The 26,248-nt window shown below is 34.1% G+C and overlaps 1 protein-coding gene across 4 annotated transcripts in view; it reads right to left on the bottom strand.

The window, feature by feature from the left end:
- LOC136028914 (protein enabled-like) overlaps window positions 1–26,248 on the bottom strand; it is a 107,191-nt gene that overhangs the window by 32,384 nt on the left and 48,559 nt on the right. For all 4 annotated transcript variants that reach the window (XM_065706880.1, XM_065706879.1, XM_065706878.1 and 1 more), the window contains 2 exons: window positions 24,812–24,977; window positions 15,824–15,979 (listed from right to left, as the gene is read on the bottom strand). In XM_065706880.1, the coding sequence (XP_065562952.1) occupies window positions 15,824–15,979; window positions 24,812–24,977 (322 nt within the window). The remainder of the gene's footprint in view (window positions 1–15,823; window positions 15,980–24,811; window positions 24,978–26,248) is intronic.

Here is a 26,248-nt window from a genome sequence, read left to right as displayed (position 1 = left end):
TTACCATTGTCACCACGTTGGCCCGTGAAAATAAATAAAAAAAAATTATATTTGGCATTCTGTCATAATGTCTAGTTTCAATTTTAAATATTGCTCCTTACTTTCAGTTGATGTTTTTTCAATTTAATTTCTGATCGTTTATAAATAATTCCAGGAGATCTGACTACACCTCCAAGTAAAAATCCCTCCTCCCCTCGGATTTATTCTCTAGACAGTACAACTTTGGTGAAAATTTACCCAAAATAGTTACCCTTAACATCTCTATGCGTAAAATTGAGTCGGCAAAGAGAAAGCAAGTCATAAGAAGAATATCGTATAGTTCTGGCGAATTCCCCCAGTGTAAAACTTCCCCCGAAAAATTCACCTCCAGGAAACTTCTCTCCCCAAGGAAAATCATCCTTGTAGAAAATCCCACCAGCAGAAAATTCTCCCCCCCCTCACCCAAAAAATTTATACATACTTCCCAATAACAAATACTATAAAAACAAAGGACAAATTTTGTAAGTTAGACCTTTCTCCAGGGGCTGTGAAGGGGGGAGGTTATGATATCTCCAAAAGCATAATTATTCGGTCTAAGATTTTTATCTCAAAATTTGGTTAGATGATTTTGAAAAAGGGGCGTGAGAGGGGGCTTAGTTGCCCTCCAAGTTTTTGGTCACTTAAAAAGGGCATTTGAACTTTTAATTTCCGTACAAAAGAGCCATATCCCGATCATCTAGGAACAAACGGTCAATACTATCACCGCTGGAAAGAAAGAAAGAAAAAAACACGCATCCGTGATATTTCTTCTTGAAAAAAATACAAAATTACACATTTTTGCAGATAGGAGCTTTAAAACCTCTTCGGTCGAGTTCTCTGATACGCTAAATCTGACGGTGGGAATTTCATTAAGATTATGACTTTTAGGGGGTTGTTTACCCATTTTTTTTTCAAAAATCTGGCAAATTTTTTAGACTCGTAACCTTTGATGGGTAACACTAATCTAAAATTAATATATAAAATTATATTTGAAATCAGCATAAAAAGCCGTTTAACGAGAGTTTCGGTTACTACTGAGCCGGGTCGCTCCTTACTTACAGTTCGTAACCACGAACTGTTTGAACTAAAGTTTGGGTACCAAACTAAATTAGCTTCACGTTATGCTTTGATTAGTATTGCGATTCATTGTCTATTATGCTTGTTTTTCCGAGTCTCCAGACAAATTATTACGTTTTTATTTTAAATATTTGTACTACTTTTTTCCTTTTAAAGGTGATTTTTTATAGCCTAAAAAATTTACGAGCGTTACAAAGAAAAATATTTGTCAACTTGATTAAATAAGAAGTTTAATCTAGAAAAATGCTGAAGCTCAGGTTTTTCTACTGGCTATTCTTTACTGTTGCGTCAAATTTGCCACACAAATTCGAAAAAAAAAATATAGAAGAAGCTATTGTAGGAATGGACTTTCATCCCTCCTGTGCGATATATCTGATACAAAAAAAATAACTACCACGGTATTTCTATTCCAAATTCCAACCATGTCACTAATTCCTACAAGAATTCTACAAGATATTTCTCACACGACAAACATTCCAAAACATAAACAGCAAACATTCTAATTTCAGACTCATGAGAGGCTTCTGTTTCGTGAAAATCTCCCTACTTTCTAAATTGAACAGACCCCGCAGAAAATTAAAAATAATACGCAAAACATTCTGGAAAAGATTGCAAGATACCACCAGTGTTTTAAATAAGAATGTTGAGTCAGTGTAAAAAATATCGGCACGAAATAAAATGAAGTCCTGGAAACCGTAAAAAATCGAATCCCTAGAAAAACGGATTTGTTAGCACACAAATGACGTTAATTAGGGCATGAAACCTGATTTATACAAGCCTTATCTATATAAATACTAACAAATATTATAATTTCGATTCTGCAATTGCGAAACCCTATAGGCAAGTGTGTATTCTCCTGATGAGCCCTTGTGTTGGGTTGTGGCCTCTGAATTATTTGTCTTTTCTTTTTGTTTTTAATATATGGTAAATGACGACTTATACTTATTGACGACCGACTGCCTGTCCATGGATTATTCTTTGCGGTTGATTGTGTATGGGTATGCTGTTTGACCTATGTAATTGGATGGATGAGTAGGGTTATGGCCTCATTGAAGTACTGATCTATATTAATTAATAAAGTAGGAAAACAGTCTTCTTTTCTCCTTCTGTCTCTTTTTTTAAGGTGTATGTTAATTTCTGTGTTAGTGCTGTTGCATTTGTGATTTCTTTTTTCATTTTAATAAACAATTGTGGAAACATAGGCGACGCAGTTGTAAGGTATGGTTCTGAAACATGGTAACTTCGAAATGTTGTGGAAAATATGCTAATTTCTTTCCACAAAAATGCTTAAAAATAGATTTAAATACTCGTTCAAATTACCGTATATCAAACAAATAGTTATACAGAAAATATGGTCCAATACGGATTTTTAGAGCCATAATGAAAGGATGGTCAAGGTGGTCAGGTCACACTTTGCGGATGAATATTCTTAAAAATTGGCGGCTGATAAAAAAAAAGTTTGACAAATGATGTTTTTGTAGCTTTTCAAGAGAGCCAAAAAAAGAAAAAAAAAAATGTCGGCTCTGAAGGATGAGACTAATGGAGATAAAGGGAAAAGGAAACATATTATACACCAAATTTTTATACTCTTTTTAGTGGTATAAATTGATTTCAAATGTTTCGAGTAAATTCATAATTACTCCATTTTATTGCTCATGCCTCCTTTTTCCTACAGATACGATAATCCTTTTTTGCCAAGAGTGTTCTGAGCGAATTTGAATTTAATCCATTTTTTGGCGTATTCCTCCTATTTTCCTTGGCAAAAAAGGAGACAAATGGCTGATCCCAATGTTATAACTCAATAAGATAATCCTCTTCTGTCATTCTAAACTGCATCAAGATTTAATAAAAAAGAGACATGCGCCACTTAGAAGCATATGTCTCTTTTTATCTACGTCACGGTACAAGTTATGACAATTCTGACTACAACATTCGATTCCATATACCTATAGTATAGTAAATCTAAATCAATTTTAGGAGTTACCTCATGCAAGTTGCATGAGGTAATTTTTCGTCTTTTCTTCTAAAATGACGACTTCTTAAACACAACTTAATTTGCAACTATAGAAAGTCGGTAATAGGTAAATCTGGTACATGACCACGAATCTGCAGTTTCTTATTGTTCTAAACCCTCATGTTTAGTCCCCCCCCCCCCTATGGCAATAAATCAAGCGTTGATATAGGTCTATGAACAACATTATGCGAATTTGAATCCATACAGAAAAAAATGAACTGCTAATGTAGAGAAGAACCTGTATCCACGTCCGTTTACAAGCACCTCCACCCCAAACGTGACGACTCTAAATTCTTAGAATCCAATAAGCAAGTTATCATAACTAGCTAAATCTTTTAATTTGAACAAAAAATCACCGGTAATTTGAAATTAAAAGGATTGAAGATTCATCATATTCATTCAATTAATCGCATGTTTTCTTCACCTTCGATTTGGACTTAACATTAGAGCAACTAGTTCCTTTGCAACAGTTGCAAGCAATGTTGCATTCGATACCATCTCGATGACAGTTGCATCGATCACTGTACTGTCACAGGATCCCTTACAACCACACGTCATGACGGTGAGAATTATCTTTGGTGATGCTGCGAGATCCGTGAGGATAGGGTACAGCATGCAGTTCTGGAGTTTTCATCTCCAGTCCTCAGGATCAAGGGTATTGCTCTGAAGCCTGATCCAATCTTGTATTACGAGATAGGTCCCCCTCTCTTACACTGTAAGAAAATGATTTTAAATATTTTGGAGTAAAAAAAAATATTATCGCATAAAATAAGTTTTTCTTATGGAAAAATGTTCGCGTCAGAGTTTGGTTCTAAAAGATTTCTCAGTAGGAATATAATTATCAGTGGTAAATACATTATTTTGAGGTTAAAACGGCAGTAGTTTCAAGGGCGTTATAATAAGAGCAAATTAACACGATTTGGTTTAGTTCTTAATCATTTTGTTTAGCATACTACTGGCCATAGTTTTGCCTAAAACCATGAGTAACATAATGTCTCACTGCCTCACTAAGGCGTTTTTTCTTGTTTTGATTTTCAATCCGTCATTAATCCTTTATCTAATTTTAAATTTATTGGTCTAAATTGAATAACCAGGTCGAGACCGAAGGTTGATTTTTGAACCTGATATTAAGTAGTAGCAAGAACATGAAATTAAGGAGTCGGACAAACATTTCGAGGAGAGGGGCGTTCAAACTCCCTAGATACGATCTTGTTTCCCGTCAAACAAACACAACTTAGAAACAACAGGGAAATTTTCTCAAAACAGTGGAATTCAATTCAGTGAATATTTCGACCCTATGACCCTATGTCCATGGGTATATATATATATATATATATATATATATATATATATATATATATATATATATATATATATATACATATATATATATATATATATATATATATATCTTGTTTTTAGTTTCATTTAATACAGACAGGACACCAAATGAATCAGCCAATGGGAAACCGAGTTTTGCTGTGTCGTGTCAAAACTATTTTTATTACACTATTTTACTACAGTTTCATTAGTTGATTAGCTTTCAGGCTTGTCCGCAAAAAATTCCAAATGAATATGAGACTAATGACAAAAACAGATTGTAAGCTCATGAGAGAACTAACTACATATTATTCATACATTATTGCCTCTCATCAAACTTTTTCTTCCTCTGAATAATTGAGTTATGAGGTTGATGAGAGAATTATTCAAGTTTTTACCAAGATGCTCTCCTATTGGAGGAGGGAGTAATTCATTGTTTAATTTCTTGTGTATGTGATTAGAATAGGTGATATTGAATTGTGAGGCGAATAGCTGAGACGACACTGAGACACTGAATCACTAAGACGACAGCTGATTTCAACGGCCATTAAAATGTATTGAGATTATACAGCTTTTTCAATTTTTTAAGTTCGCTTTCATTTGATTAGTAGCCAATAGTTGGTTTCCAGCAATTTTGTAGCACTAGATTTCCCCCAAAATTATTGATTTTATTTGTTATGATAAACACAATTTGGCAATGATAGTCGTTACATATTTTCCTTTTTTTACAGTGTGATTAGCAAAAAGTCTTCTGAGATTTTTCTGAGAAACCAGCACCGAGAGAAAAAATGAAACTACGAAAATTAAGAACCTTGATTTTTAAAAAAGATCAGGATCTTAGCAGTTTCATTAGAAATAAAAATGTAAAAAAAAAACACTTGTACATCCAAATGCGCTACAAGATAAAACAAAATGTTTCTCATGCAGAAAACTGAAAATTTTAACGCCTATAAATGAAAGCATGGGATGATCGTGGTACAGAGCTTCCATGAATGATTATAAAATGGGTTGATTGCCCACTCTTTCATTTTCAGGTTCTACTTTTTTTTAAAGTTAGTAGGATTTAAACAAACAAAAAAGAATTAAAGAAATTATTTCATTGTTTTTAGTCTTTGCTGAAACATTTAAGACAGATAGGAATGTCTTTTCATGGGTGCCTTAACGCAACGATTCATACCTTATCCTAACAAAACACCACTTTTAAATCTTCTAGTCTTGATCTATCGGTCTCCCGAATCGCCAATAGCTACGTCGCTACTGTATGATGGATGCAAACAGTACATGATACGTGATTTGAAACCCGCTTTAACACGCTTTAATACGCTTTAACAGGCGAAGTTGAATAAAAGCTTTGAATAAAAAACAGCGGTACAATAGAAGGATAAGACTTCAGAAAGCTACTAATTACTGTCATATTAATGTTGTCTCCCCTAAAAGGATACTATTAATCTTTCAACAGTTTATTTCAAAAAGCCAATTCTTCGAAAATCAGTACTATTTGATATGTCAGAAATATGAAACTGCAATAGAGCCAATTTCATTCGATGACGGCAACGACTGCCAAAAATCGCTTAGCTGCGTGAAAATTAGATCAGAATCCGGAAACACGAAATGCCACAGGAATGCAATTCCGTTTAAGAAAGATAACAAATCCAGACAAACTTCTCTACCTTGTTTTTTTTCGGAAATTTTAATGAAAGAAAAAAAATTATGGAAAATGGGTAACCTAATGCACAAATTGATATTTTCTCCTCCAGTTTTGCGAGGAAGATGTTGAAGATGGAGCACAAAAGCAGCCTTTTAGTGGAACTTAATACAAACTAAACCGATGATTTATATAACAGCACAATTTACATACAAATTAGATAATCGGCATAATTTTCCTGTTTTTTTTCGAATCTTAAGAGAACTTCACTAGTCACTCTTTTTTCTTAATAATAATAAAAAAAAAAGTCCATATCAGGCATAAATTAGAACTTGTCTTGAGATTTGTTTCAAAAAACGATGGAGGTAGCACAATATTATAATCTAAATATTTTTTACAACATCATTATCAACGCAAGAAAAATAAGCACCAAACTTGATGGACAAACCGAAGGTTTTTCAAATGGTTATTCCTTTTTAAATCATTTGTCTTTATGGCCGCTCTTTTCAGCTTGTTTGCAACACTGTGTTTTCTGAGAGCTGTGGTGTAAATCACACTGCACATCTACTTGGAACAGTATTTCTACAGGAGGAGCTTTTTCACCAATGCCAACGCCTGATTCTTCAAACAAATTCGGCCAATAACGGTTTCACCAGTGATGTGTAAATTGCTAGAGCTAATAGTTATTAGTGTGATCACTGAAGTTTGTCCGACATAAAAAGACGAAAGTCAATTTGATTTTTAAAAAGAGTACAGCCGCGAGCATGTACACAGAGTTATAGCTAATGTTTTAGTCGATATTGAAGAGAGACGAGATTGTTCTTATTGCTGGTCACGGTGTGTCACGTACGTTGTACATGTACATGACGTTGTACATGTACACAGAACGTTGTACATGTACACAGAGTTATAGCTAATGTTTTAGTCGATGTTGATCAGAGAGCCGAGATTTTTTTTATTGCTTGTCACGATGTGTCACAGATGTTGTAGATGTACACAGAACGTTGTACATGTACACAGTGTTATAGCTAATGTTTTAGTCGATGTTGAAGAGAGAGAGAGAGAGACATGATTGTTTTTACTACTTGTCACGATGTGTCACGGACGTTGTACATGTACACAGAACGTTGAAAAGACGTTGTAAATGTACACAGAGTTATAGCTAATGTTTTAGTCGATGTTGAAGAGAGAGCCGAGACAGTTTTTATTGCTGGTCACGATGTGTCACGGAAATTTGACTCGAGAATAAATCCTCAGCTTTTAATCAATTGCTAGGGTCGTGATTTAAATAGCTCAATTTTGCAAAAACACCGTAGTCTTTTTACGGGTTGATTTTCATTTATTTTATTGGAGTTTTTTTAGGTCCTTCTTTATTTTTTTCACTGAGGCGGCTCGGGCGGAGGTATTGGCTGAAATATTTGCGTCACATTTTCATTTTCAGAGGCTGTAAATATCCTCATTCATTCTTCTTTCCGAGTTTTTTCTCATCTTGCTGAATTTTGGTTGTGCCGGCGATTTAATGAAAAACTTGAAAATCGTTTAGACCTATAATGCATTTAAGCACTAAATGATGCTTGTGCATATTGTCAAAGTATGAAAAGGGTTTAGGAAATGGGTACGTTCTAAGTAACTTCTCAAAGGATAGCTAGACAAAATTTTCATTAGAAACTGGTCTCGAAAACAGGACGAAACCCAACAACAATGAGCAAGCATGTTCTAAGAGGAGGAAAGGGGAGGGGTTTGAACCCTTCAAAATCTCATGATTATAAAGCCTTATTCAATAATTTGCCCCCCCCCAAAAAAAAAAATCGTGCGTACATGTTTCCTGGGAGTATATGAGTTTTCAGAGTCATTTTACTTGCTTAGAATTCGTATTTATTCAAACTGAAAAAACGAAAGAACACAGTTTCAAGTAAATTACGGCACTAAAACTAAGCTTCACTGGTTAAAACTTAGTTGAGCTCAATTTTTTTTTTATTTACGTAGCCAGAAAAGGCGGTTTCACTCCCAACCTCTCTCATGTCCCATAACATGTAGAAACTTTTTTTTTACTTTTTGTTTATATTGTGCATATATTACCTAAGCATTAAATTCAGCAACCTCTGTATAGACTCGATATGACAAATACCCTGTTGCAACAAATACTTCATATAAGTAGCCTACTTGTGTATTAAGTATCAGGTACTTTCACGATTTTTAATAAAGTATCACGCACCAAGTACATAGACAAAATGTACTTAAGCAGTACTGGAGATTTAAGCAAATAACTTGTCTTTAAGTACAACCTGGAGAGTTGTTCTAAGTACTTTCTAAAACAGACAGATAAATGAAAACTTGAATTCATTTCAAAAACAGAGTTAACCATATAATGAGTGATTCTTCATTAATTTAAGACCCATGTGTAGTCACTGAAAGTCATATCTTCAAAACTGAAACGATAGATAAAACACAACAATCTACTTACTCTAGGCTCACACACAAGAAGTTGCTGCGATAGGCAATTTTCGTCAATCGCGGCAATTGGCAATTTGCATTGCCTTGTTGTTCAAAGAGGATTTTCGCATCAGTCAATTTTTATCCGCCAAAAAAAATTGAAATTAAAGCACGTGATAAAAATAAATCAAGAAGATGTTCTGCTTCTATTTCTTGTTGCAAGGAGGTGAAAGAGAAAGAGGAGTTAGGTAAGCTTTCTTACTCATGTCTCGCACGATTTCAAGTTTTCTCGAGATAATCATGGTAGTGGGGTCCACAGCTTTTCTTTGATTATCAATATTATTAGTATCTTCCGTTATGTTGCTTTTGTGCGCAGAAAATTGCTATAAAAATTGTTCCGTCTTCCGATTAAAGTCGAATTTTTTCAACTCTGCGAAGTTACTCAAAGGAGCAGTTAAAATTGCTCAAACTAGCAACTAAATTGCGGCGATGGACAATTTTTGCTCCTGTGTGAACATGTGTGTGAGTCCGGAGTTAGAGGTTTGGTGCAAAGTTAATGGTTCTTCGTCTTGATTAAGTACTGCGCCTTTGATTTGGAATCACCAATCACTAAAACAGAATTTCTCCCTACATATTTCTCCGTGGAGAAAGAAATGTACCTCCTATAAAAAAAAAAAAAGAAAAAACGGCAAACAGATGCTGAAAAGAGAGAAACACGACTTTACTGTTTTAAACATAGACGGATCTTTAAGAGTAAGACCTTTAAGTAACCTTTAAGACCTTAAAGTAATCTTTAAGACCAATAAGCTCCCGTCATTTGTCACCGAAGAACTGCAGAACTTCAATCTTGACTTTGATTCCTGTGGAGGTCGACTGCAGCAAATCCCTTTCGTCCTCCAAAAACTTAATTGAGTTTATTGTCTGACAAGAGCCAGGATTTGTCATACTGAGAATCGCTAAGAATCAGCATTTTGTCCTCCTTGGCAGCTTGTTCCTTCCAACTATCAGGAAAAATCTGTAAAAGCACTTATCTTAAACTTGCAGCGTATCCAACGCAAATACTGGGGGCTTCACCTCGTGGAGCTGAGCTTCCCTACGCTCAGTTCACTTTGCTTTAAACCTTGGCTTTTGGAAACGTCACACACTCCATTGAGCTTTCCCGCAGCCTGGTTCTTATAGTACTTGAACTACAATCTAGTACTCTAGTACTTGTCGCAGTCTAGTCTAGTAGTCGTGCTACAGTACTCGCACGTAGCAGTATAGTACCCTTACAATCTAGTACTTGTCGCAATAAGTTCTACTTTGAATCCGATACCGTTACTAATGGTCGAATCAGATCTTCTCGTAAACTTCAGCAAGCCATCTTTATTTTTGGCGTTGTGGCTTAGAAAGATCTACAGATTAGAGCCCCACAGCCCCCAACAATTATTCGAAAAGCGGCAAAACAATCTTTCATAAGCGTCATCAGGACGTAGAGCTTTAGAATCAACTGAGGCAACTAACTTAAACTTTGAATAACGGAACAGCAGTTACATATTCAGATGTGATGCATAAAATTATTTTTGAGATCTAATGTATACAAAAAATCGGTTCCTTATATGGTAACTCCCTCAATCTTCACCCAAAAATAAAATGGGAATGGGCCTTTGTCAAGAATGTCCAGTTTTTTTTCGTTACTTGACAGTATTTCTTTCAGAGGAAAAACAAAAAATCATGGTGTGCCTAATATTTTTGTAAATGACAATCCATGGATGTCCTAAGGAAAAAATTGTTGGCCCTTTTTCTTGATCCTGTAAACCTTTGCAACATATTCTTTCTTGTATTCGGATCTCGATCAAACTCTGGAACTCCCTGGGAAGCCCATAAGCACGAAAAAAAAAACATGCTAGGCCTCATAATTTTTTGTTTTCTTCTTAAAAACCGATTTTTCCAGGATTTCAGCAAGAACCTAAGTTTTATTATGACGCATATCAATTCTAGCCGTCCTGGCCGAGTGGGTTGGTGCGCTGGATTCGGGATCCCTTATCTGAGAGGACGCGGGTTCGAATCCCAGTGTACCCAATTCTTCAGTTTGGGACGGGGGTCAGTGGCGTGACTCTTTAATCTTAGCCAGAGTCGACCCAGCTCTAAATGGGTACCTGGAGAAATCTGGGGAAGGTAAACAGGAAGGGTGTGCGAAAGCACAGGATGGTTGGCCCCCAACCCCCCATTGCACTTCCTGGCTGAAGGGAAACGGAGATCAGCACCGCCTGTACGGACTGTAAAGTCTAATGCCGTATCCTTTACCTTTTTTTACCTTTACCATATCAATTCTAAAAACATTATCAGTTTTCACCTCTCTCAATAAGAATTTCATGATACAAATGAGTTTACAGATATTTTCATTCGGGTAAGGAAGGCACGTTTTGCCTATCATTCTATAAAACATTCAGTCGAGAATTGAGCTCCTTTGGGAATAAAACACATCCTGGAAAAGAAGAGAAAAAGGAAAAAAAAAGTATTTTATTTTCCGATAGTTCCATGGACAGTAGACCAGGTTGTCCCCTCTAGAGATTAATCACTATTTTTAGTGATTCTTTCTATTGTCTTGACAAACAAATAACTAAATCAGCACATAAATCCCTGGATTATGGAAGAAAACAACTAGATCACCGAAAAAATCACTAAAGTCTAGTGATTTTTTGCATCAACGAGTGGCAACCCTGCAGGAGACAGTTCCAAATGGTGGTGCAGTGTATTACAAAGCAGTTCAAAGCAAAAGTTCACAAAAGCATGAAAGTACGGATTTCTGGTGGCTTCAAAAGTTGATCAACTAAACAAATGAATCTACAGCTCAAGTTACTTTTTTTTAAGATGGCAAAGCATTATAAGTCAATCAATTTATTTAAAGAAAACAGATAAAAAATTACAAAGCTTAAGACCTCCACAAAGGCTCTTTGGCCTGTGAGTATGAGACTAAACATTACATTACATGCTATCACTAAAACCAAACAGAAGGGCAAGAAAAAAGGGCGCAAGGAGAAAAAAGAAAAAAAACAACAAAACAACAACGCCATAAAGGATTATATTAAAAAAAAAACTATTATCGTTAAATTACAGTACCAAAGAAATAAATAAAGAAGATGGATAAGACTATATAATGGACTGAAAAAATAATAATAATAATTGAACAACAACAACATATGATAAAATTATGACCTTGTTTTAGAAAGAGAAAGAGCATGGATGCCTGTTTATTTTGTTTGTTTTTCCCCGGAGGCGATCGTATCGAAACAGTAATCCCAGAAGAATGGGTGAGAGCTCATTTGATGGGAAATCAAAACTTATAGAGCCATTTTTAAGTGACCGAAAATATGAAGGGTAGTTAGCCCCCTTCCAATGCTCTCTTTTTCCCCAAAGTCATCCTATCAAAATTTGAGATATTCATTTTGCTCAGCATAGTCAAAAATCTAAAAAATATGTCTTTGAGGATGACTTGACCCTCCACAGTCCCTAGGGGAATGGATGCAAGCTATAAACTTTGCCCATTGTTTAGATATAGCAGTTTATTAAACATATAATTTATATCTGTTGCAGTTTATTTCAAGAACTTGCTTGTCAGTGTTTTTGAATGTAAAAAGCATTTACGTATTCAGTTTATATATTCTGCATAAACAATCTCTGTTATAATGATGAGTCATGCAAATTGACTTTTGACATTTATAAATTTTAGACTCGTTTTAATCTATTGACCTTGAAGCAGCGCTTGCTGCTTTAAATTTTTGTATTGCTGCTTCTTTTTTATCCTTGTTTTGCGTCTTCTTTTTTTAATAGTGACATACTCATGTTAGCTTCAGCTATTGTAGTGAATAGATATATTCTATTCTTTTAGTATGGGTTATCAGGAGGTATAAAGACATTTTTTGAATGGGGGGGGAGCAGATATTTCTGACAGTAGAGTTACGTGGGAGGATCTTTCCATGGAGTAATTTTTCGTAGGGGGAGGGAATTTTATATGGAGGGGAGCCAGATTTCACGGAATCATTAATAAAAAGATCAGAAGTTAAGTAAAAAAAAAACTTTTTTCGACTGAAAGTATGGAGCAACATTAAAATTTAAAACGAATAGTAAATATTGCGTATTTGAGGGGAATTGACCTCTCCTCAATACCTCGCTCTTTACGCAAAAGTTTTATTTTTTAGAACTTTTAAAAAGCTTATTATTCTAATTAAACGGTACTTGTGTTTAAAGAGTCAATCTTAAATAATTGAAACAAAAAGTTAAACTGTAGCGTAAAGAGCAAGGTACTGAAGTGAGGGCAATCCCTCACATAGGTAATAATTTCTACGTTTGAAGTTTTAATGTTACTCCTTTCTTTCAGTCGAAAAAACTTTTTTTGTTATTTAATTTATACAACACTTGATAGAGTAGCCATAATAACACTTTGTTGTGGCCGTAGTAACTTCAGTTCAAATCTTAGATAAAAAAAAAATTTGTCTTCGAGAAGACTGAAGGTTTTTAGGTCTTAGATACTAAAAGGCCGGTAACGGTAATATAAATATATTACTTTTTACATTTTATCATTGCATTTCATTTATTAATTTATTTTATTTTAATCGTTTTAAAACTGGATAAAAAGTAGAATTATTTTTTATTGATCGAGAACATATGTGAATATAAGCGAAAAGAAGAGGCGCACGCAAAACATATTGGGCTTTACATGACTTGATCTTTTTAACTCGTTTTTGCAACTCGTTGAGTCCCTCATTTTTAATCATATTCATAAATTCTCGAGGAAACAATTGTCCTCTACCTTTTAGTTAATTATTCTCTTCAATATGTAAATGACTTTAAAAAAAATTATATGTTTTATAATTTAAGCTTAGGATGCCTTTTGAAAAATTATTAATCGTTTTTAACATCATTTTTGTATTAAACCGAAGTGTTCTTGCAATTTCAGGAGCTTAATAGTTTAAAAGCACTTCAAAGCTGAAGGAACTCCTTATGACTAAAAGCAACAGGGAAACTTCCTATTGGTAAAACATTAAGAGGTTGGTTGTTATTATGATAAGAACACCTTAGCATCGTGGAATACAGGCTGCATCTAAGGAGGAACCTAGAGGAATAAAACACCCACCCCACCAGAAGACTTTTATAGTATTAAGAAGTATTTTGTATGCAACAGCAAACTGGGTATTTAGTTCATTTCAAGAAATGTTTTCCTTTTTGACAAACACCAAAAGTTCTTTTACTTTTGCAAAAGGAATTTGTAAAACAATAAGTGACAGATGTAACACAATCAAGTGATTCTACTCCCAAAACGAGTTTTCGGGTTGGAACCCTATCACTCTCCTCTCCAGCCCCAAATTGTTCGACGTTAAAAATAAATACGTTAAAAAAAAACCTTCCTTTACTTGTTATACGATACAGAACATGGAATATATTCATCAGAGCCCCCCTCCCAAAAAAACTACAGAAACCGCACAAAAATATTATAATAAAAAATATATTTGTTGGCTAGAAGGCAGACATGGTGAAACATCGATTTAGCTTTAACTTTCTGGTTACGAGATAAGTGGGTAAGTTACTTTGAAACTCGAAAATTTGCTCGAAAAACAGACGGTTTCTTTTCCTCACATGAATAAACTGAATAACAGAACAATAAACTTGTTAGTTATAAAAGGACCACAAAATCATCTCAGTCCAATTCATCTGGTACCTATTACCAGGAACTACCCTTATGGGGTATCTATGTACCCTTGGATATAAAGTTCGCAATAAAAACACTTTTTTTAGCAGAAAAACATTTTCACTTTATGAAATTTATTTCCCACTAAAAAGACAATGTCACTAGCGAAACACTAGAGCGAAAAATACCAACAAAATAAAAAATGATCAAATCAGGAATGCAGAAACATATCAAAACAGAAACAGCAAATGGATACTAACATCGCAAAGCATAACATTCTTCTTTTTTTTTCGTTAAATTCATATAAATTTTTCCAGTCTTTTCTTCTCATAGTCTTTTCTGAATATATATAGATATATATATATATATATATATATATATATATATATATATATATATATATATATATATATATATATATATATATATATATATATATATATATATATATATATATATATATATATAACGACAAAGACCACACTGTCTTTCCATAATAAACAAGAAGAACAATAGGTAATTATTTTAGCAAAACAGTAAAAATTCTAATTTGAACGAATATTTTGACCCTACGTCCAAGGACTGTCCTCAGTAAAAGATAAATATACAAAAGGAAAGAGACACACAATAACATACAGCCATTAAAACTAAAATGAAAATTTTAAAACAGTCCCAACATCCGTACTTCAGCAAAGTTCAACCAGGACTCAGGGTTAAGTCCCACCTTGATTAAAACTTTTTTTCTTTACTTTTACCACATAATATATCTGTAAGTCCAGAATCTCACTCAAGTGCTTATCTTTTCAATTTACTAAACTAGGAAAACATTTTTCTTTTTCTCTCACCGAATCAGCACCACAGAATAAAAACCAATTTTTCCGCCACCCCCCCCCCCCCCCAGTAGTAGGCCTACCTTTCTGAAATTGGGGAATATTCTCAAAATTTCGTTACCTCATCATAAATTATCGTTCTGTTAGATCTGAACAAAAGTGACTATTTTCAAATTATTATCAATTGTGTCAATTGATTCATTTTGATACAATGATATAAATTGATATCAATTTGTAATTAGTATCAATTGAGAAACTTTCCTCGGCTAGGCATTTTCATTTAAAACCCATTTCTTTTAATTTAGTTTATGACAGATCATGGTTTACTCTTTACTAGGTTGATATTACAGCTGCAGCCCTTGATTACAAACTACAATAACGAGATGTATGATAGCAGTGATCAGTTGCATAGAATACTATGAAGACCAGCTTAAAAGCAGTATTTCTATACTCTCTATATATGACATCTCTATATGTCATTCGTCTATGTCTAGCAACTCATTTTTTCATACTGCTTGGTGGAAAAATTGAGAGTACATGATAAGAGTAATAAGGATACTGTTAACCCGAAAGGCATGCTCGTATGCTGAAGGGGAGGGTGGCTATACCACCTTTTTTTATTACCGCTTTTTTATTTTTATTATTATTTTTTATTATTTTATTATTTATTTTATTATTATTTTTCATATTATTTTATAATTATTTTTCGATCGATAAAAATTCTCACGTATGTGACAAGAGGAAATTCCTTTCACGGATGAAACTAAATGTCCCGATTTCATTAAGACTTAGCTTAAATACTTGATTAAAACACTTACTTCAATGGCTCGAAGCATGGCTGATGCAAAACCGTCAGCGTCATCTTTTGAACTAAAATTTAAGCCATACACTTGCTTATTATCCCGCCATTGATGGAATGTAGGCGTTGCTTGATTGTACTTTAATCCTTTGAGCAGGGCACAATTTATTACAACCTAAAAACAATGGAATAAGATTAACCAAACATTTCAGTATTCGTGAAGGTAGCTACTAGTTCACTGTTTGGAGCAGGAAGTGTGGAACTGTTTGGAGCAGCAACCTAAAACAACAAAAACCAATGGAATAAGATTAACCAAACATTTCAGTATTCGTGAAGGTAGCTACTAGTTCACTGTTTGGAGCAGGAAGTGTGGAGCTGTTTGGAGCAGCAACCTAAAACAACAAAAACCAATGGAATAAGATTAACCAAACATTTCAGTATTCGTGAAGGTAGCTACTAGTTCACTGTTTGGAGCAGGAAGTGTGGAGCTGTTTGGAGCAGCAACCTAAAACAACAAAAAACCAATGGAATAAGATCAACCAAACATTTCAGTATTCGTGAAGGTAGCTACTTGTTCACTGTTTGGAGCAGGAAGTGTGGAGCTGTTTGGAGAAGCAACTTAAAAAAAACAAAAACCAATGGAGTAAGATCAACCAAACATTTCAGTATTCGTGAAGGTAGCTAGTAGTTCACTGTTTGGAGCAGGCACTGTGGTGAACGTTATTCAATGTCACTGGTATTAGGGAAAAACTTGACCTTTATACGGTATTAGGGAAAAGACATGGGGAAAATCAGCGTAAGGCAACACTGATATGGTGATTTAAGCACCGTTATATTGGATTATATTATAGTTTTCTTACGAGATAAATAATTAAACACAAAGGTGAAAAATTAAAAAATTAGCTTATTTTTTTAAAGAGTCTATTGTTTACTTTTATAAATATTTTCTTATTGAGCATTTTTCTATGTTCAGGCACGTAAGATACGGGAAATCAATCTTTAAATCAAGAGCTATGCAATTCATTCATTTGTTCAAGCGAGAGAAGGAGATATAACACTTTAAGAAAAAAAAAACAAGAGCCAAGAGTTCATATGGCACTTGTGATGAGGTCGGAAGAGCCAAGAGCCCCCAGCCCCCCAGATGGTCGAATCAGGGAAAACGACTGTTATCAGGTTAATTTGTGCAGGTTCCTGACACGCCTACCAATTTTCATCGCCCTAGTTCGTCCAGAAACATTGAACTCGCCAAAGCACTAGAGTCCCCCTCAAACTCCTCCCATTTCACAAAACATCTCACAAATGCCTTTTGAACTGAAAACCAAAAGTTCATCGACAAGGTCAAGCAAAACTCAAGAACATACCAGAACGATGTGTATTTATTATTTGCTTGTTTTGGCTAGATGTATTGGCCATTTATAGCCTGAGCCTTGAACCCGGTTTATAAGTTCCCACTGTAATGATAATAATAGTACAGGCGAGCTTCATCCTCAAACAGTCATTTTGATGCCGCCTCTTAGGAGAAAACTTTGTAAACTAATATCATTTATAAGGTTCTTGTGCACCTGGACGCTCATTTAATTGAGCCCCCTGTAACTGAACTCACTTCACTAGACCCACGTGCAAATCAACGCTCGTTTAACTCAACGCCCGTTTAACACCCATCTCCCCCCTTTAACTGAACTCCCAATCAAATCAACCTCATGCAACTCATTCCCCGTTTAATTGAACCATCCTGCAATTCAACCCTCATTTAGCTCAATTTTCGGGCGACCCAACCCCAGCCAAACTATGTTTAACTCGTCCCCCATTTGAATCAACCCCAGACAGTTTGACCCTCCTCAAATCGACAATATAACTAAAAAATGCTATTCGGGCCGTTTTGTCAGAAGTGGCAAAAGTTGAATCAAATGAAAAGGTTTTTATTCATCAGCTAGTTCTTATTCAAGTGTCAATTTTTTATTTTATATTGCCCGAATGCAAAATTATTCCAGCCCATCACTAAAAAACAACAATTTATCCCTCTGCCTTATATATTTGAAACTAGCGAAGCTTTGTATGCCCAGGGCTCGGACACACTTGAATCTCGTTGTGTGTGTAACTGAACAACCGTGTAACTGAACCCCTGTAACTTAACCACCATGCAACTAAACCCCTGTAACTTAACCACCATGCAACTGAACCCCTGTATAGCCGAAAGTGAACTGTCGTGTAACTGAACCACCGTCCAACTGACCCCAATTTAACTAAACCCTCGTGCAACTGAACCCCATGCAATTCGATGTCATTTAACTGAACCGTCGTGCAACTAAAGCACTGAACTCAGTTTTTCAGTATTCTAAAACTATGAGGCAATATCATTGAGCAAAACACAAGTTAAAATCTTTACATATTCAACCTTGTTGGAATTGTTTGTTTTCTAAAATCATGATATAAACGCTTGTCAAGATCATTCATAAGAAAAATCCTCTGTTTTATTTTGCAAAAAAAAAAAAGATCCGATGTCAAAAACCATTAAAGCAGTTTTATTTCTCCTTTTTCTGATGAATCAGATGTTTATGGACGATATGTAATAAACATATGTGTTCAAAATATTCGAAACTTGTGAATCTAGATGACGAATTTTGTATCAGATGTCTTTGAGGAGATAGCAAGTAAAAAGGACATAGGAGGGGGACTGGTTTCACTCCAGTCTTTTTTTTCAACATTCCTTCAACATACCCTGAAAGTTGAAACACCATACTCTCAGGTTTATACCCTCATATGTTCTCAACACATTGCAGATACAGCTTCTTGTAAAACTGGATGCACAGAGTGCCTTTTGATTTAACTGAAGATACTTCTAAACATTTTCCAAACGATGTATCGGCTGATACCGCCATTGATTCTAGGTATTACTCGTATTTCTTTTCATTTCTGAAGTGTAAAAGCTTGAAACCATAAAAGGTCTACACTGAAATCTCAATATTTGAAAATCCTTCAACTGGTATTCGAAATGTCCCTCTTCATACTCCTCTTTCCAGTCCCATTTGCAAGTGGAAAATAAAATAAAACGTTTTGACAAAATCTACCAATGGAAAAATAAGTAAATGAAAGAAGATATTTCTGCAAATATTATTATTATTAATTAAAAAAAAAAAAATCCACAAAACAACTTTTCAAGTGAATGTAAAGATTTAAACCAAAAATGAGCGAAAATAGAATCAAATAATCTACCAAACCTAAAGCTACCACAAATCAGACTCAATAAATATATGAAACCCAAGTTTTATTAATAAGACAAACATTTGGATAAGAGGGATAGAAAAAAACATACAAAATTGTTTCCAATGTGGATTTTATAATCAAGAGAAATTATTGTAAAACTAGTTATTAAAACTTATTATTAAAAGCACAAGAAAAACAATTATGTACATCTCTTATATTGAATATTGATTTCAAAATGGTAGCTGGGATTCCAAAGCCGTTTCTGATTGGCTTAAGTGAAATTTATTACATGCCACTTAAAAGCTCAAGAGGAATTTGCTGAGCTTCCGAGTGACTCAAACTTAAAACTACAATTTCCGAAACAGTCTTCAACTGAATTCTGGATCAGAACTAGAACTGAATCCCCTCCCCCCCTCGCTGATATGGCGTCAAATTTTCTTCTGTCATTCAACAAAAAATATGTACGTTAAGTTACATTCTCAGCTTTAACACAAATTAAATCTCAATCTTATTCATAGCAAAAAAACTGTAGAAGAGGTCATACATTCAACAGTGTTAAACATTCCACGAAAGTTTAATCTGTCATGAAATAAAAAACAGGCAAATCTATATCTTTAAGTTTCTTTCTCTATTTCAATTTAAAAATACTTACCATTCAACGAATGCGTTCGAATATATTCGAGCGAACTAAGACGGTCAGAAGTTCTTTTTATTTACGTTACTGCAAAAAATGTAATTTTGATGAAAAATATGGTATATAAGTTTTGTAACAATAATAAATACAATTTGGAACTTTTTGAGCAATTTTTGATTTTAGATTTTTGTATGGTTCTAAACGAATTCTAAAGTTGTATATTTTCATATGTATATGTAGAGCCTGTTATTGCCTTTGTTTTATATTTATATATAAAACAAAAGGAATCGTAATGGGCCAAGAATGAAAAAAAGTTAAAGAAACCCTGGTCCAAACCTTTCTTCGTGACTCCACCTTTGCGCACGCACAATGAAAAATGTGATCTGATCGAATGCAAAGTACAAATGAAACTATTGCTGTGACGCAAAGGGTTTTCCCCTTCCGAGCAATTTAATCTGTATCAATTCTGCAGAAACTTTTCGCTACTGTTCATAGATACTTATACTGTGGTATAGGGAAAATAAGTTAAAAAAGTAGCTTTGTTTAGTACATCTGAAACCGACTCCGAATGGAGTTACACCATTGGCTCATTGCTTTACCAAAGGTTCAAAAGATGAAGAATGCCTAATGGCGAAAGGGCTTAAGGGACAAACGGCATATTATTTTCCCCAGACAGGCAAGCCAATGATTTAAAGTCTCGGCAACCTATATTCCAGGGTAATCAAGACACATGTTACCACTTTAGTCTTTTCTTGAGTATGTATGTACTACATTAAAAAAGGGCACGAAAATTGCTTCTTTTTTTACACCCTGTTAGCATTAATTGATCAGAGAACAATTCCCATTTTCAAATTCGAGTACTTTATCCTTACCATGGGAGACCTTCTTTTTTACCTCTCCAGTCTAGCCAGGTAGACGGATGACTTTATTACACAAGATGAAACTGTAAAAACAAAATCAGCCGGTATTTCCAAATTGAAACCATACAAACAAGCTCTAAAGAAAAATCCCATCAATAAGCTGTCCCATCGAAAAACACATTGACGTAATCCCTTTCCCTAAGAAATTCTATTGATGACACCATTTCCCTTTACATGAGAAGAAGAGGAATAATCATTTTTATATTTCAGCCTTAAAACAGTCGTTGTTTAATACAAAATTTTGCAATAAAAAGCTTCTTTATCTGGAATTATGGAAAAGCACTGTGATTTCGTAACGATTTAAAAATTCATCATGAATAGTTAAATCGCCACCAATTACTTCAACCTTCCTTTCTTCACCCTCCCTTCCTCCTAGTACAGGAATAAGGCGAGAAAACTACGAATGAACCTCGGCACTCCAATTGACCATTTCGAACACAAAAAGAAGTGAATTCTAGAACTTCAAAAAACTTGGGAAATCATATCTCTAAGCAAAATTCTTCAACAAAAGAAAACCTTGGGGAAATTTCTTATTAAGGACCCATGCAGAGTTCTATACAAGAGAAAAGACCTGTTTATTTGGCACAAATTTACAGAATCAAATAAAAGACTCTAACTTTCATTAACGAAAGTCTATAAAGTCTTCAAAATAACACTGACCAGATGCAATTATGAAATATATATTAAGGGTAAGATAAAGGTGATTTACCTTGAAAGTTACACTAGAGAAGACAATAAAAAGGCCACGGGAAAAAAACATTTCCCCTAAATTGCAGTAGGTCTTTGAACCAAAATCAGAGGTGAACCAAAACCATAAATTTTTAGCGACAGTCAGGGTCTAGACGGCACGAAAGGTTAGTATGCCTTATACCCCAGAAGAGTATACTTGTACTCAGATCTATTGTCAGGGTAGTAAGAGATCGAGAGTCAAAAATATAGAGAATAATCTTTCTATAGTAAGTTCTCCCGTGAGAGCCCAGCTAGTCTGAGTGCAAAAGTTCCGGTCCCAGTACATTTCACTTGGCATCCCAGTACAAAAACTTATCATATTTTTATAGGTTGGTGTACAAGTCGGTAAAAATTGAGAATTTCCGATTGTGGATGATAGAGAAAAGCTTAGTTTAACCTATCAAAACAGCAAATTCCTAGCAATATTGTAGATTGCACTGGGGGAGTTGTATCAAGTGTCAGTTAGGATTAGGAGTCAGAATTGGCAGAGGAAAAATTTAACACGAAGACAAAAAACAAATTTGAAGAAATAAATATCAAGAATGAAGTATTTTAAAGTCAATGAAAATACTAGAGGAACTGAACGAATACCTTTTACTAAGAGATTACCTGGTCATTCAATAGTATCGAACGAAAGTTTTAGGATTAACCGTGGATATTGGGGAGTAGCTCGCTAATGGGATTTTTTTTGGCTTTTAGAATTTTAATTCTGTTGATTTTGGATTTTATTTGCTAATTGTTTTCATTGGCTTCCTAGCTAAAATTACAAACTGATATAAATGAATAAATACACCTGAAAACGATTAAAACTTAAATTGAATTTGCAAACGAAGCCTAAAACAAACAAAAATCACTACAAAGTTTGGCTACTGCCCCCTTTCCTCGCTGTAAAAGTTTAAAGCCTACAGCCTCATTGGCACTTCACTGAAAACGAATTATGTTATAAATACTTTCTTTTGCTTATTATAACATTGAAAATAGAAAATAAAGTTACAGTGAAATAAAATCTTGAACGGATGAACTTTCAGCAATTAATATCATTTGATGTCAAATATTCAGTTTAATTCTATTAGTTCTTTCCAAGACTCTTCAAGAAAAATACTGTTTTCAGTAAATCACCAGTGAGGCAGTAGGCTTTAGACTTTTTACAGCGAGGGAAGGGGGCAGTAGCCAAACTTTGTAGTGATTTTTGTTCGTTTTAAGCTTCATTTGCATATTCAATTTAAGTTTTAATCGTTTTAAGATATATTTATTCATTATATTAGTAACTGTTGTATGTTCGTTTGCTACGATTGTTTATTTAATTTCTGTTCGTTTTGGTTTTCATTTTTTCTTCAATACTAATTTCTGGTTTTTGTTTCTGCTGATCTTAAGTTTAATACGGCGTTTACTTTTCTTTGAAAAACATCTTTATCGGAATTTTTTTTTAATTAATTACTATTCCTTTTTCATTGCCAAAGTTTCAAGTTTTTCAACATTCCCTATTTCAAAATCATTTTTTTTTTCAACATCAAATTTTCATCGATGTATCTAAACTAGTATCGATATAACAATATCAATGTAATAAAGTATCAAAGCAACAATAAGCAACTTGCATAACTTATAGCCCTTTACCCGTAAGTCAAAGCTACCCCGTAGATCAGTAAATTTAAGTATCACAGTAAACTAAGAATCCAAGTAACAATAATATACTTGCATAACTTACCACCCTTGTCCCGGGTGCTGGGGGGATAGTGAGGATTTCAACGCCGAAAGCGTAGTCTTTTGGCCTTTGGACTAATTTGAACAGAATGGCTATCTCAAATTTTGACTTGATAGATTTGGGAAAAAGGGGTGGTTGGAGGGGGGAGGCAGGTTGCCCTTAGATCACTTTCGAATCTTAAAAGAAGAAGTAGAAGTTTAAATTTCCAATCGAATGAGCCCCCTCCAAAGTTAATAAGACCATCCCTTGCACAAAAACCTTATATGTTTAACAGTTGGCAACTTGCATAAGTTACAACCCTTGCCCCGGGGGCTGTGGGGGATTTGGCAATCCTTGAGTTATAGTTATTTGACCATTGAAATATTTTAATCAAAATAGTTATTTCAAAATCTTGATCAGATGCATTTGGAGAAAAGGGAGTGAGGGAGAGGGGCTGGTTATTCTCCGATAACTTTCGATTCTTAAAAAGAGCACAAGAATTTTCTGTTTCCAATCGAATGAGCCCCCTTCAGAGTTCATATGATCACCCTTATAACAATATTATATGTTAACAATAGGCAACAAGCTAAACTTAAATCCCTTGCCCCTAGGGCTGGGGGGGTATCTAACCCAGAACATTGGTTATTTGAGATCTGAACTATTTTGAACAAAATGGCTATCTCAAGATCTTGATCGGTAGCATTTGGGGAAAAAGGAGCTTGGGGGGGGGCTTGTTGCCCTCCGATTACCCTTGACTCTTAAAAGGGAACTAGAGGTTTTGATTTAAAACCGAATGAGCCTTCTCTGTATTCTATACTGAGCAGTTCACACAAACGACCTACAAATGAAGTGGACATGCCACTTGATGCCTTTTTAATGCTCTTTCCGAATATAATAGCCGTTTTGTCACAAATTCAATTTACGAACCTTTACGAACCCTCAAAGATGATACTTTTTCCTCTTACGGCTTATATACCTCTGTTAGCGTCCATCTTGTTAAAACCGTTTACCCATAAATTGAATCGACGGTGACAAAATCAAGAATCAATAAACACATGGGAAATAAACAATATAGGCTATATATTTGATTAAGGTTATGAAGGTTAAGTTAGATTAAAATTGAAGTTGCGACAAAAATGATTATAGTATTCGGAAAGGGCATTAAAAAAAGTATCCTCACTTTATTCGTAGGTCATTTATATGAACTGCTTAACATTTACCGTCTATACAATCACCCCTTCCATAAAAGCCTTACATGATGCGTTTATAGATTTTCCATCGAAATCACTTACATAGTTTTTTTTACCTTAAAACTGTCATACTGATATATCTGACCACAAAAACGATCTAGATAGGTCACAACTTTAAGGAAATATTTGTGTTTTTCCAAGGGCTATTGCATCAAACCATTGATGACACCATGACATCAAGAGGAGGCTCACATTGTCGGCGATTAGAAGGCAATTGACAATGATAATCCCCACATGCAAGCCTGCCACATTACCCTGCCTTGGCCGGCGACGAAGCAGTTGGGTACTATATATATATATATATATATATATATATATATATATATATATATATATATATATATATATATATATATATATATATATATATACTGTATATAATAGTGCAAACTAAGTTTCATTGTGGAAAATATGAATTTCATCAAACTAGTTGACAGACAATTGTAACAGTTATTATGTTTCGTCGCTAAAGGCTATTCTTACCTATCAATACAGAATAGCTTCATTAACAAAAAGACATAGAAATCTATAAGAATAATTATTTACAGCGACTGCCGGCAGCTATCAGAGCTCAAAGAGATAGTGGTACCTCGTGATCGTGAAGTTTCCTTCCAACAACTCTAAACGTGTTATTGATCGTATGGTGGTAGACATGCACTTTCGACAGTCCTGATGAACTTCCGCTAGGGATCCACTTCTTATTAGCGTCATCATAGACCATTACAGCCGCTCTGGCGGCGGCCAAACTAACTTCGCTAAAAAAAAAGAATTGCGACTTGATAGAAATAGGGTAATATAGCAACGTTATTTTAGGAAGAACAAATGGTAAAACAGAGAGCGCTAAAACCTAGGAGGCATAGCCATGTAAAGCCATATTTTTGAACATTCAATTTTGTTTCTAGATGCGCAACAGGCTATAATTCAATTAAATGCTCTTTCATCCAGAGAATATTAAGCCCGCGAATCAAATCTAGATGGCATATATATATATATATATATATATATATATATATATATATATATATATATATATATATATATATATATATATATATATATATATATATATATATATATATATATATATATATATATATATATATATATATATATATATATATATATATATATATATATATATATATATATATATATATATATATATATATATATATATATATATATATATATATATATATATATATATATATATATATATATTAAGCCCGCAAATCAAATCTAGATGGCATATATATATATATATATATATATATATATATATATATATATATATATATATATATATATATATATATATATATATATATATATATATATATATATATATATATATATATATATATATATATATATATATATATATATGTATGTATTCACCGCCGGGCCCCGGCACTCGGCAAGCTTCTATATATTGATTCTCATTGTTGCTTGTCTTCTAACTGCAGATAATTTGCTGTCTTTTCATATTGTGGTCTTTTCAAAGATATTTGATTATTACAGCAAGTCAGATTTCTAAGATGTGGGCTATAAAACGAAAGGACATTTTGAAAATTGGTTAGAAAGTGATAAATTCCTCTAGTAAATAATTATTAACTGGTTAAATATACACATGAATATTTATTCCATACAAGGTGTGAGAGTATTCATGACTGGGACAAAAATATTTTAGTTCCTCAAGCTCAAAGAATATCAGGCATAACTTAATGCACTACTAATGAAAGAACCGGCTTTAAGGGCTTCGTGTCACCTCCTTGCGCTTGCTCAGGTCCTCGGCCCTCCCCGATAACTTAATAGGACGTTTTGGCCCTTGCGCGCTTGTTATCACGATGTCTTATTTTTCATGATTCGAAAATTATTCCGGATACACTTTCACGTCTCTAAATCTATTTTGACAAACATTGTCGTCACTTATACCCCAGAAAAATTTTGTTCCCGAAAGGCGTAAAAAGCTTATCTTGTTCTCCTCTTAAAAAAAAAACAAAAAACAAAAAAACAAATTCAGCAT

This window comes from Artemia franciscana, chromosome 7 (genome assembly GCF_032884065.1).
Source record: "Artemia franciscana chromosome 7, ASM3288406v1, whole genome shotgun sequence".
Classification (NCBI taxonomy): Eukaryota; Metazoa; Arthropoda; class Branchiopoda; order Anostraca; family Artemiidae; genus Artemia; species Artemia franciscana.
This window is presented reverse-complemented; position numbering and strand designations above follow the sequence as displayed.